The sequence below is a fragment of the Macaca fascicularis genome, chromosome 3, assembly GCF_037993035.2.
Source record: "Macaca fascicularis isolate 582-1 chromosome 3, T2T-MFA8v1.1".
NCBI lineage: Eukaryota > Metazoa > Chordata > Mammalia > Primates > Cercopithecidae > Macaca > Macaca fascicularis.
The window spans coordinates 109,553,895-109,568,055 of NC_088377.1; the positions used below are offsets into that span (position 1 = coordinate 109,553,895).

At 38.0% G+C, this 14,161-nt stretch overlaps 1 protein-coding gene across 1 annotated transcript in view; it reads right to left on the bottom strand.

Annotated features, from left to right (window-relative positions):
- Positions 1-14,161, bottom strand: part of ABCB5 (ATP binding cassette subfamily B member 5) — a 128,115-nt gene that overhangs the window by 80,690 nt on the left and 33,264 nt on the right. The window contains exon 13 of the mRNA XM_065541172.1: positions 12,188-12,358. Within this exon, the coding sequence (XP_065397244.1) occupies positions 12,188-12,358 (171 nt within the window). The remainder of the gene's footprint in view (positions 1-12,187; positions 12,359-14,161) is intronic.

The window sequence follows — 14,161 nt, forward strand, 5'->3', positions numbered from 1 at the left end:
TAAATACAGAAAAAGAAGAATAAACTCAAAGACAGACAAATACATCAATATGGCACAATGGAGTCAACAGTCTGGAGAAAGACACACATATATGAACAACTGATTTTTTTACAAAGGTGCAAAGAAAAATCAGTGTAGAAAAGATAATTTTTTCAACAAATGGTACAGGACCAACTGGAAGTCTATATGCAAAAAAAAAAACCAAAACAAAAACAAAAGGAACCTTAAACTGTACCTTACATCACATATAATAATTAACTCAAAACATAAAAACTAAAACTATAATACCTTCAAAAGAAAACAGAGGAAAGTCTTTGTGACCTTAAATTCAGCAAATATTTCTTTCTTTCTTTTAAAATTTTATTTTACTTTAAGTTCCTGGATACATGTGCAGAACGTGCAGGTTTGTTACATAGATAAATGTGTGCCATGGTGGTTTGCTGCACCTATCAACCTGTCACCTGGGTACTAAGCCCCACACCCATTAGCTATTTGTCCTGATGCTCTCCCTCCCGTCATCCTGCTGACAGGCCCCGATGTGTGTTGTTCAAAGATTTCTTAAATATGACAACAAAACCTTGATTTGTAAAAGAAAAAAAAAAACCTAATAAATTAAACATCAAAATTAAAAACTCCTGGCCTTTGGAAAACACATTCAGGACAATAGAAAGCCAAGCCCTAGAATGGGGAGAAATATTTTCTAATCCTATATCTGATAAAATACTTGTACCCAGGAATATAAAGAATTATCAAAACCCAGTGATAAGAAAACAAACAACTCAATATAAAATGGGCTAAAGATTTGAACAGACACTTTAACAAAGAAAAAAATATGGATGGTTAATAAGCACATAAAAATGCTTAACATCATCAGTCATCAGGATAATGCAAATTAAAATGACAATGGGATACTACTACACATTTCTTCAGATGGCTGAAATTAAAATAAATGACTATATGAAGTGTGGACAAGTTGTGGAGTAGCTGGAATTTTAATATATTTCTTGTAGAAATGTAAAAGAAAAACAGTGTGACATGTAACTAAAAAGTAAAAAGTATACCTACCATAAAATTCAGCCATTTAAATCCCAGGTATTTACTCAAGGGAAATAAAAGCACATGTCTATACAAAGACTTGCATATGAATGTTTAGAACAGCTTTATCTGTAATATCCCAAAACTGAAAACAAACCCAATAATTCAAATGAGCATCCATACCAATTAGTTTAAATTGTGGCATAGTCACAAATAGAATAGCATTTATCAATAAAAACAAACAATTGATGCATTCTACAAATGGATGAGTCTCAAAATAATTATGCTGAATGAAAGAAGCCAGACCTAACAGAATACATGTGGTATTGCTCCCTTTATATAAAGTTCTAGAAAATACAAACTAATCTCCAGTGACAGTAAGCAAATCAGTGGTTGCCAAGGGTCAGGAGAGGAGGGCTGGAGAGGGTCAGGATGAAATGGTTACAAAAGTCATATGAAAAATGTGGCTGACTATCTTGATCGTGGTGTACATATATGCCAAAATTTTTCCAATCATATGTTTTAATATGTACAGTTTCTTATATATCAATGAAACCTCAAAAAACGGTTAAAAACAAAAGTCAAAGTCAAATAAAAGAAGCAAATATATTCAGCAGCCCAGTTGGTCATTCTAAAGTTCTGCAGGAATCCTGAATGAGACTGAGACATTTTAATGAATGCCCTGCAAAAATAATGACAAAGTGGATTGGGGACAACTGTGATATAGGGTTCTAGACAGAAAGCTTTATTTTTCTTAACTTCATCAAGATCTGATAATAGAAGCATAATAATATTTTTAATTGGAAATTACTTATAAGCATATGTAAGTTTCTATGGGTCATTTTTATGGTATAACCTACTCTGCAGTAGAAGAGAGTTCTACTAAGCACTAACATGCTTAGTGCTTTCTTTATTTTCTGATATTGTCATGCTTATGAATATTTTATTAAACTAATGAGTGACTGATATGTGGGGAATGGGTTTTTATTGCTTGCTTCTTGTTTTTCTTTTTTTTTCTTTTTTCTTTTTTTTTTTTTTGAGATGGAGTTTTGCTCTTGTTGCCTGGGCTGGAGTGCAATGGCGCGATCTTGGCTCATGGCAACCTCCTCCTCCTGGGTTCAAGCGATTCTCCTGCCTCAGCCTTCCGAGTAGCTGGGATTATAGGCATGTGCCACCACGCCCAGCTAATTTTGTATTTTTAGTAGAGACAGGGTTTCTCCACGTTGGTCAGGCTGGTCTCAAACTCCCGACCTCAGGTGATCCGCCCACCTCGGCCTCCCAAAGTGCTGAGATTACAAGTGAGAGCCACTGCACCCTGTCAGCTTACTTCTTGTTTTCCTCAGTCTCCTGTTTACTTTGGTGTGGTAATTCTAAGTCTAACTTATACAGCACACCCTTATGAATGGTATAACAAAATTGGTTAAAAATACGAGTGGTTTTTTTTTCTTTTAAGTAAACAGTGAGTTCCCACTCACTGCCTTTCAGAAGGTTGCCTCAATTGGATTTGTATGCTCCATGATGTACTGCTGTTATCGTCAACCTTTTTTTTCTTTTTCTTTTTTTTTTTTTTTACAATAGTTTTAGACTTACAGAAAAATTGCAAAGATAGTGCAGGAAGCTTCCATGTACCCTGCACACAATATCCCCCAGTTCCAACATCTTACATTTCTGTGATGCATTTGCCACAACTACTGAACCACTATTGACACATCATTATCTAAACTCCATATTTTATTCAGATTTCTCTAATTTTCAACTCATGCTCTTTTTCTGTTCTAGGATCCCCACCCCTGAATATCTCAATACATTTCGTCATCATGCCTCCTTAGGCTCCTCTTGGCTGTTACAGTGTCTCAGGTTGTCCTTGTTTTTGATGAACTTGATAGTTTTAAAGAATACTGGTTAGATGTTTTGTAGAATATCTCAATTTGGGTTCATCTGATTTGTCTTCCTTTTTAGAGGTAAGATATTCAGCCTATGCTGATACCACTCCTCTCTTTCACAGTTCAAGTTTGAATTCTATTGTGGGTCTTGGAGACCTGGGACTTGCCTACAGCCTTTTAAAAGAAAGTCCAAGGATGCTATTTTGGGGTGGTATGTATTAGAAAGCTGATAACCATGAAGGCAAAAACACTCAGGCACCTAGCCTAGTGGCCCATATTTATTTAATAAATCTCCTGTTTATTCTGTTTCCTCAAAGTTACGGATATTATTTTCCAAAAGCAAACAGATCTCAAATCTTATTCATGAAGCCACATGATGTGACCCATTAGCTCCATTATTTCACAATACTATCCAACATTTCTCAAACAAATTAGTGTGTATGGAATTAAATTAGAAAATATAAAAGACAGCATTAACACATCACAATCTAAGGAGAATTTGAGGGGACAGAATATGAAGTCAAACAATTAAAAGGTTGCAGCTAGAAAAGGTCTGAGAATTCCATGTATCCTTCTGTTCACAGAATCAGAATCACAAGGTTTCCTGATACAGGTTTGTATTATTATAGACCTTCTTTTCTTCATGGGGGGTTCACTTCACAGGTATTTTAATATATATCTCTTCTCATACTTATTTACTTATCAAGCATTACATCTGTGTCATCTTTGCCAGGCTCCTGGCCTAAGCTATAAACATTTGATTAAGGTAGATATTATGTTATAATTTAATTTATTATAGCATGAATTTATATCTGAGTGCATCAAATAAAATCACAGAAATATATAATAACTTAAAAGGAACAAAACTGTGCCTCAAAGGTCCATAAAATGGGCCTACATGTACTGTACATACTCAAGGTACTATCAAGTATACTAGAAAAATACATCTCTACTAGATCATCGATGTGACCTAAAACTGATATACTCCCCTTAGTGAACAACAACAAAAAATTCAACAGTAATTGCTTCAGACTTAAAACATAGAAGAGATTTTGGTAGCCAAAGCCTGCTAAAAAACTGATCAGGAAAATTTGAGTTGATACTTTGTCTTGTAGCCAGAATTAGTGTAAAGACAGGTAGATAGTGCAATTCATTCCGCTGTGGTTCCAGATACCTCAAAGCAGATAGTGTGGTAGATTTTCAACACGTCTTTGTTGTATTATTTCTTCTAGAAAGTACAATATTGAAAGAATTTCCTACTATCTCCTCTCCTGCTTCACAGATTATACAAAGCTAAAAGCCAAACAATTAGGTATTTGACCAAACAAAGGTCACCAGGAAGACAGGTCTCTGCTTGACACATCGCTGACATTTTTCAGATTACTTTACAATTCCATGCACAGCCATACATTACCAGGTCATTATCTTGGACTTTGAAATAGAGGGTGCTTTAAAACATCCCTCCCAGAATTGCTAGGCAGAGAGACGGGCCTGAGGAGATCAGCTAGATTCTCACCAGTGATGGTTATGGGACTTGCCATAACCATAGAGGGCAGCAGGAAAAGAAAGGAAAACAATACAAAGCCTCGAGCATTTGAGAGCATTTTACCAGGCGTCATACACTTTCTGGAGAAGCGTGTCAGCACGGAGAGTTCTAGTATCCTGGGGGCAAGTGTGGCGTAGAAGACCTAGGAGAACACAAGTTCCCACTCACTACCTTCCAGAAGGTTGCGTCAGTTGGATTTGGGGCTCATCGGTCACATGTGCTCCATGATGCAGTGCTGTTATCGTCAACCTTTTTTTTAATTTTGGGATGGAGTTTTGCTCTTGTTGCCCAGGCTGGAGTGCAATGGCATGATCTCGGCTCACCGCAACCTCCACCTCCTGGGTTCAAGCGATTCTCCTGCCACAGCCTATCGAGTAGCTGGGATTACAGGCATGTGCCACCATGCCCGGCTAATTTTTAATTTTTAGTAGAGACGGGGTTTCTCCACGTTGGTCAGGATGGTCTCGAACTCCCAATCCACCTGCCTCGGGCTCCCAAAGTGCTGGGATTACAGGCATGAGCCACTACGCCTGGCCCAACCTTTTTTTTTTTTTTAACTGCAAAATCCTTTCAACAAAAGCTCATCTGGAAGCTTATATATCTATATCTATATGTATATTTATATCTATCTATCTATCTATCTATCTATCTATCTATCCATCCATCCATCCATATCTCATCCAGATAAATGGATCGGTGCACTGCTTGAATTGGCGGAGGAGTCGAGGGTACAGCCCTACCTGCTTTTCCACCTCACCTCACCACCTCTCTCACTACTTGAGAGGCTCCTTGGAGACCCTAGTACCCTAGTACTCCAAGAATACAGTCTGAGAACTTCTCACTACTCTTCAGTGTCTTTTCTTTTAGGGTATCAAATTTTAGCTGGTCATCTTTTATAATAAGGTCACCATGGTAGCTGAAAGGGAAACACAGCCTTTTGTCTCTTAACTACCTGACTGTGATGTTGAAAGCCAATTGGCTTAGTGTTCTTCCGGGTCGACATGTGTTCCAGGGCTCAACAATGTGGGGTTACTGTCAGACCACCTCACTGGTCTGAGAATGCTTTCTTTTTTGTCAAGTAGGATGACAAATAGCAAAATATCAGGAACTTAGAAGTCACTTTTAATGAGTGATTCACCTGCTCCTTAACCCTTCTTTCCAACTTGCAGAAATCCACTCATGTGAATGCATGAATGCTTGGGTTAAGACCCTTTAGAAAAGAAACACTTTCAAAATCTAAACTCTGCTAAAATGAAGCCAAATGTGCTACCTAATTAGGAATGTGAAATAATAACATAATAATAGTAAAATGTTTTCTTTTTATGGCCTGGAATCTCTTCATTGTCACTTCTAAATAAGTTAACATGAAAATTAAGAATTGGAGATAACATAAAATTATTTATCATCATTTAATACCTTTTCTCTTCATTGAACTTTTAAAAAATCATTTTATTATTTTCTTTACAAAGTCTTGCTATGTTGCCCAGCTGGTACTGAGCTCCTGGTCTCACATAATTCTCCCACCTTAGCCTCCCAAGTAGCTGGGATTACAGTGTGAGCCACCACACCCAGCTTTACTTAACTTTATTAACAAACTAATCATTTAAGCATTTGTGGAGAAATTTGCAAAAAAAAAAAAAAATGATGAAGTAAATGGTGGGTAAGAAGAGAAAATGCTGCAATAATTAGTTTATTTCTTTCCACAAGAGCATAATACCTTACCTACTTTTATTCTTGATAAATAATACATTAAGAGATCACTTATTTGACAGCACTTAGGAAAATCAATATCTTCTATAGGCATTTTCCTTATTTTGGGAGGAGTGAAAGGCTTAGGAATAATTTTAATTTATAGAAATCACCAAGATGCTTATCCATATCATGGACAAATATTTTATTATATCTTAGAAGACCTTTTACTATATTCTTTAAAACCTTAAAATGTCCTCCTAAGTAACAGTGACTTAAATTTATAAAAGAGAAATCTACTCGTTATTTATACAATAGTATAAAAATAAACAACTTATGGGAATAAAAGTGGGTTTAACCCACATGAGAGCTTCGATTTGGAGTATGGTTTGAATTTCTTTCCCAAGAAGACAGTGTGAGTGTGGTTTTCGAAAAAAGGCTAGTTGTGTTTTGTTTTTAAAATTGTGGAAAAATATGCATAATACAGAATTTACCATTATAGCCATTTTAAAGGGTAGGATCCTTCTGACTCTGAGAGGCCAAATTCCTCTTTGTCACTATTCTTTTATTTATTAATTTTTTTCACTGTTCTTTTGTACTCAGGCTCAGATTACTATTCTCCCTCTCTCTCTCTCTCCTTTTTGGTAAAAACATGTCTGGCTGGATGCAGTGGTTCACACCTGTAAGCCCAGCACTTTGGGAGGCCGAGGCAGGTGGATCATTTGAGGTCAGGAGTTCGAGACCAGCCTGGCCAACATGGTGAAACCCCATTTCTACCAAAAATATAAAAATTAGCTGGGTGTGGTCATGTGTGCCTGTAATCCCAGCTACTCTGGAGGGTGAGGCAGGAGAATTGCTTGAACCTGAGAGGCGGAGGTTGCAGTGAGCTGAGATCACACCACTGCACTCCAGCCTGGGTAACAGAACAAGATCCATCTCAAAAAAAAAAAAAAAAGTGTAACATAAAATTTACAATCTTAATTACATTATTGTGCAACTGTCACCACTACCCATCTCCAGAAATTTTCATCATCTCATGTTGAAATTTTATACCCATTAAACACTAACTCCCCACTTTCCCCTCCCCCAAGTCCGTAGTAACCACTCTTCTACTTTCCATCTCTGAATTTGACTATTGTATGTATCTCATACTAGCAGAATTAAGCAATATGGATCCTTTTTTGTCAGTTTTATTTCACTTAGGATAATTCTTCAAGGGTTATTCATGTTTTAGCATCATCAGAATTTCCTTTTAAAGACTGGTTCTATTCTATTGTATGTATCTACCACATTTTCTTTATCCTTTTATCTGTCAACAGACATTTGGATTGTTTTCACCTTTTGGCTACTGTAGATGATGCTACTGTGAACACTGGTATACCAATATCTCTTTGAGACACTGCTTTCAGTTATTTTGGGCATACACTCAGAAGTGAAATTTCTGGATCAAATGGTAATTCTATGTTTATTAAGAGGTTTGAAGCCTGATCTGGAATCGGTTTTATATCTACCTCCTGGTAGTGTAATCTTGAAGCAATATAGCCTGGTGGTTACATGAATGAGGCAGAAGGATGACTGGTCCAGATGCTGGCTTCACTGTGCCTAGCTATTACTTAACCTCCCTGTGCTTCAGTGTGTTTTACAGCTCAACTGTAAAACAGGAGAATAAATGTCTTAATCTTACAGGGGTCTTGTGAGAATTAGCTATTATCATCCATTCGTTCCTTTGTTCCATCTAAAATAAGGACCCACAAATGACTTCAGGGGTCTATGAACCCCTCAAGAGTACATGTAAGCCTTTTTGTATAAGTGAATTTGTATACTTTTCTAAAGAGTTATGGTGGTTTATTTTTCCCTTTCTCAATCAGATTCTCAAAGGGGCCCTGATCTATCAAAGGAGAAGAACCATTACTCTAAAAGAAGTTAGTGGCTTAGAATTTAACATCAAGTCCTACAAATGTGAGCTTGATTAAGCAGGTTTATAAAATAACCAATCATGTTTTTCCCATGAGGTAGTCTGTGTGTTACCTTTGATTTTTTGTCTAAATTTCAGCCAAGGAAATTCCCTTGGACAAATTCCCTTTCTGTTCCCAACTATTATAGGGTTGCTATAAATTGTTTTTTGAAATTCCAAATACAGAGTGAGATATTTAATTGATACAGACATACAAAATGTGTGTGCATTAGTGTGTGTGTGTGTGTGTGTAAAATTTGCTCTGACTCAACTTCGACTTTGGATAATCACTTCTTAGAACTTAATTTAATCAAGTGGCCCACAGCTTAATGTAATATACCAATTTCCTTATTGTCTAGTCCTCTAAGTATTATAAATACAATGTAAGAGGTCTTGGAGGAAGACCAACAGGGCGCATCATAGGGAGAAAGTACAGTGATGGTTGAGAGATGCCCACGAGGGCTGCAGGAAAGCAACCCTGTATTTTCAAAGAATAATACTGTGATGATAACTCTTCCTACATAATTACCAAAGGGACTTTTTAGAGGTTCTCCATTGATGTGGTGTGGCTGAAATTCCCTTAATAATAATTATGCCTTAGATTTGCATACCACTTTTAACATTTCAAAGAGCTTTCCCAGGCTTTATCACAGAATCAGTGTGGGTTTCCTCAGCTTCCCCAGGGCCTGCAGGTGCTCACTGCTGTCTCCTACTAGTGGGGCAGCTTGGAAACCTGCTGCATTGGCACACCAGGTCAAAACCAGTAGCAGAGTGAAACTCACACCCTATGGCAGGAACCTTTATTCGCTGATGCTAGAAATTCTTCTTGATCATTAGTGAAACAAAACTAGTTTGTAGTTATTCTAAATCAAGGAGTCCAGAAAAGAACATTTCAGGTCTCGCCGGGTGCGGTGGCTCACGCCTGTAATCCCAGCAGTTTGGGGAGGCCAAGGTGGGCAGATCACGAGGTCAGAAGTTCGAGACCAGCCTGACCAATATGGCGAAACCCAGTCTCTACTAAAAATACAAAAAATAGCTGGGTGTGGTGGCACATGCCTGTAATTCCAGCTACTCAGGAGGCTGAGGCAGGGGAGGTGGAGGTTGCAGTGAGCCAAGATCGCACCACTGCACTCCAGCCTGGGTGATAGAGTGAGACTCAGTCTCAAAAAAAAAAAAAAAAAAAAAAAAAAAAAAAAAAAAAAGGAAGAAAAAAAGAATATTTCTGGTCTTAGAAGTATCCTGGATCACACTCATTGAAGTCCATCCAACAATATCTCTTGGCTGTCTGTCTGTTAAGGGCCAGCATTGCTCTAGAGGTGGGGATGCTGCAGTTAATCAATCAAAGCCTTCACCACCAGAGAGTTTACATTCAAGTGGGGAAAGAGAGACAATCGCAAAATAAACAACATATGCATTGTGTGTTAGCTGATGAAAAGTGTGAGAGTATGTTTAAGAAGCAGGCATTTTTGGGGAGAATGGTAGGAAGGAAGGTTCCAGAAGGAGCTTGGAACCCAGCTCCATAGAGCCTTGTGCTTACTGTAAGGAATTTGGCTTTTACTTAGAGTGAGGCAGGGAGTTATTGGATGATTTGAAGTAGAAGTGTGATGTCACCAAATTTGCATTTGAATAGCAGCACTTGGCTGCTGTGTTGAGAACAGATTGAAGAGGGCATAGGCTGATGCAGAGTCAGCTACTGCAATAGTCCAAGTGAGGAGAAGGGTGTTAGTGCCTTCATGTTGCTGTTTAGTTAAAATTCACCCCTGCCCTAAGAAATTGCTGACTTGATTTTTTTAATACCATTGATTCGTTTCACAGGTTCTAGAACTTCGTATAAGTGGAAGATAAATGAGTAATGGAGAGGAGGGGATGGAAGGGATATGTGAGGGCAGGTTGTGGAGCAAAATGGGTATAGATTCTATCACCAGGGAGGAGGGACACATTTCATTATGCCTTTTTTTGTTGGTTAGTGGCTTGCAGGATATTTTGAGCAGCAGAAAACTGCTGTGTGGGTTAGGCTGTGTCATGTAACAGAGTCTGGGGCCTCTTACACAGCTGATCAGGAACAAGACCTGCTGGGTGTCCTACCTTTCTTACCTAAAGCCCACTCCAAAGGCTTGCTTCCATAACTGTCGTCTATGGTGGTGAGTGGAGAGGGCTCTTATGGTGCTACAGCTTCCAGCACCCTGCCTATATTTGAACTCTCCCCTTCTCCATATAAGCCAAGTTCCAGTAAGCCAAAGAGTATACAATTAATCTAGTTTACTATGCTACTTTTCATCCTATTGGTTACCCTTTACCCTCACCCAGCAAACCATACATAAGGCAGTTTCACACCTATTTCTACATTGATTTAATCTTTCTCCTTTAAACAGTGGAAAAACAGTGACAGTAAATGCATTTTTGAAATAAGTTATATTCCCCCATAATTCTGCCACACAGCTGTTATTATTTTCATATGTTGCCTTCATTTTTTTCACAGTTACTATTTTGTGTAATTTTGGAATCAGATTACAAACATATGCATTCTTCTTTTTTCACTTTTGATAGATGTTTCATATTAACCAATAAGAAGAACATTTATTAGTTTATTATGTCACCAAGCATCTATTTATTTTAAAAGTCTGAACTAGTTTTGATTACCTAAAGTGATTACCAGTGGATGAAAAGACTACGGGCACAACATCAAACCTTTGAAACAATTGGAAAGCCTATTACAATGCATTTTTAAAAATCTTATATAACTGGCCGGGCGCAGAGACTCACACCTGTAATCCCAGCACTTTGGGAGGCCGAGGTGGGCAGATCACCTGAGGTCAGGAGTTTGAGACCAGCCTGGTCAACATGGCAAAACCTTGTCTCTACTAAAAATACAAAAATTAGCTGGGCGTGGTGGCATACACCTGTAATCCCAGCTGCTCGGGAGGCTGAGGCAGGAGAATCGCTTGTACCCAGTGGGCAGAGATTGCAGTGAGCCGAGATCATGCCACTGCACTCCAGCATGGGCGACAGAGTGAGACTTGAATATAGTCTAAATGCAGATCCCTGTCCTAGTTACTAAGTATAAAAAAATGAATAAAACATTAGTCCTGTCTTTGTATTTTCTGTACCAAGATGAACCAAATTGCCGAGGTGTCAACAGTAAATAAAGATTATTTATTTATCACACAAGCAACATGTGGCACTGTTATCATGGGAGGGAAACAAGCGTTCAAACTTGCACAATCTGATTTTCTACTAAATAATAGTGACTACGAGATTTTTCAATAAGCAGTGAACATTTAGCCGGCCAGTATCCGTTTCTGGTTCCATAAAGGCAGCATTAAAAAAAAAAAAAACCTGCGATTTTCTTAGAGAAAAAACCACTTAACTCATTTCCAAGCAAATGCAAAGTAAAATGTGCCATTAAGCCTTGTAAGGGGTCTGAAGGCTCTGGTTTATAAGGGAGTCGGGCCATCGAGACAAGTGTTCAATGGTTTTTCATATCGCCACTGCCAACTCCCCTCCTAGATGCAGTACAATTTGGTGCAGGGCCACAACTGCATATGGTCTTGAGGTATGTGCAGTAGCTCATAGTCAGCAGGAGGTCAGGGTGAGGTTTGAGGGGCCAGAGCTGTTGAAGGGCGCTGGTTCAAGGTCAGCGATTCTCCACTTGAGGTGAAATTAGGTCAAAATGAATACCTGGGGGTATTCTAAAGAAGAAAAGGGGTTGGAGAAGAGAATCCCACGGGTGTATGTAGAAGAAACAAAGGATGGGCATGGTTATAATAGTGATGGTAGTGGTGGGCCACTCTGGGGAGGTGGAAAGTGCAAACCTCTTGGAATGCAGGTATAGGCTGGATGACTGCTTGTGTATGAGCCTCATATATATATTTCTAGCACAAACCAACCACCAAATCTCCTCTCTCCTCTAAACCACTTCCTATCGTCATCGCATGAATTCTCACGTGGATGAACATCCTGCCTTCATACCTTAAAGAGGGCTCTGAACTTGAGTAATCTACTACAGATCTGTACTTTCTTGTACTTAGAAATGATAATGAACCAGGAGTATGGAAATAAGAAACGTTTCTGCTCACTTACCTTCTCCAGTGCAGCTTGAACAGCTGACTCACTTTCTGAATCCAAGGCAGAAGTAGCCTCATCTAAAATCAGAATCTTGGGGTTTCGAACTAAGGCACGAGCAATTGCGATCCTCTGTTTCTGCCCTCCACTCATTTGAGCTCCTTTTTCCCCTACCAATGTATTAAATTTCTAGTGCAAAATAGGAAAGAAGCACAGAAACAGAAGTCAGCGTGATCAAATGGTTAGAACAGGAAATGACAATCCCAGTTGTGTTTTAATATCAGCTTAATCAGTACTTCAGCCTCTGGGTGCTTATGACTTTTGATTTGTTCTTTGTGAAAACAAACCGCTGTGAAAAAAAGAGCCCAAAGGAGAGAGGACATAAGAAAAATTTGGCTAGGACTAAAAGAAATTAGACCGTACTATAATCAAGTGTATTGAGAAAAATTAATAATAATTTAAACTAATGTGAAAATCTCTTTTAGATATTTTTAGAATGCTTTGAAATCTTTAAAAGAACCACTGTAATACAAATAACTATTTTCTGCAGTGTTTATTAGCAATTTGGTATGTTACCCACAATTTCCTTCCTGGATACTCTGAAAAACAGAATGAAAAAAATTACTGCAAAAACAAACTTTCCCCTAAAACTTTTTTTCCACCTTAAGAGACTTTTTTGATGTTCTTTTGATTTGTTTTAAAATAAATTTATCTTTAACAAAGCAGATATTTTTTCTTTCATATTTGCGGTAGGGGTAACTTCTAGCACCGGGGAGACATGGCTAGTAATATTCTACTGGGTTACGTCCCTGATTCAAAGTTCATTTTTTCACGGAGATAAATTTAAGTATTCTTTCTAAACCCATAATTTCTAGAGATTGATCTTCACATTTAAAAAAAACAGCCTTGTTGAAGAAATTTATACACAATAAAATGCATCCATTTTAAGGATATAACTCTATGAGTATTGACAGATGAGTATACCCATGTTACCACCACACCAATAAAGATATAGAACATTTCTGCAGCCCTAGTAGGTTTTCCTCATGTCACCTTTTTCAGTCAAAACCCACACCCTGCCTTCAGATACCCCCAATTTGATTTTTATCACTATACATGAATTTTGCTGAATCTAGAACTTCATGTAAATGAAATCATACAGTATGTACTTCTTTGGCTTGTTTCTTTTACCTAGCGTAATGTTTTTGATATTCATCCGTGTTATATCAGTTGTTCACTCCTATTTATTGCTAAGTAGTGTTCCACACAATGAGAGTTTACCTTGGGTTGCCAGATTTAGCAAAAACACACAACACACAGGAAAACACAAAGCTGTTACATCTGAATTCAGAAAAGCAGTGAATTTTTTTTTTAGTATAAGTATGTTTTATGCAATATTGCTAAAAAATCATTCACTATCTGAAATTCAGATTTAACTGGGAATCCAGTATTTCATCTGGCAACTCTAGATCTATCACAATGTTTCCGGGTGTGGTGGCTCACACCTGTAATCCCAGCACTTTGGGAGGCTGTGGGGGATGGATTGGTTGAAGCCAGGAGTTTGAGACCAGCCTGGGCAACATGGTGAAACTCTGTCTCTACAAAAAATACAAAAATTAGCCAGGTGTAGTGGCATGAGCTACTCAGGAGGCTGAGGTGGAAAGACTGCCTGAGCCTGGGAGCCTGGGAAGTTGAGGCTGCGGTGAGCTGAGACTGTGCATTGCACTCTGCCCTAAGTGGCAGAGTGAGACCCTCTCTCAAAAAGAAAAGAAAAAATAGATCTATCACAATTTGTTTATTCATTCAACTGCTGACGAACACTTAAATTGTTTCCTATTTTTGGCTATTGTAAATAAAGCGGCTATGAATATTCATGTACAAGATATTTTTTGTGGTCATGTTTTCATTTCTTTTGAATAAATACCTAGGAATAGAATGCTGAGTCCTAAGTGTATGTTTAACATTATAATAAACTACCAAATTGCTTTCTAA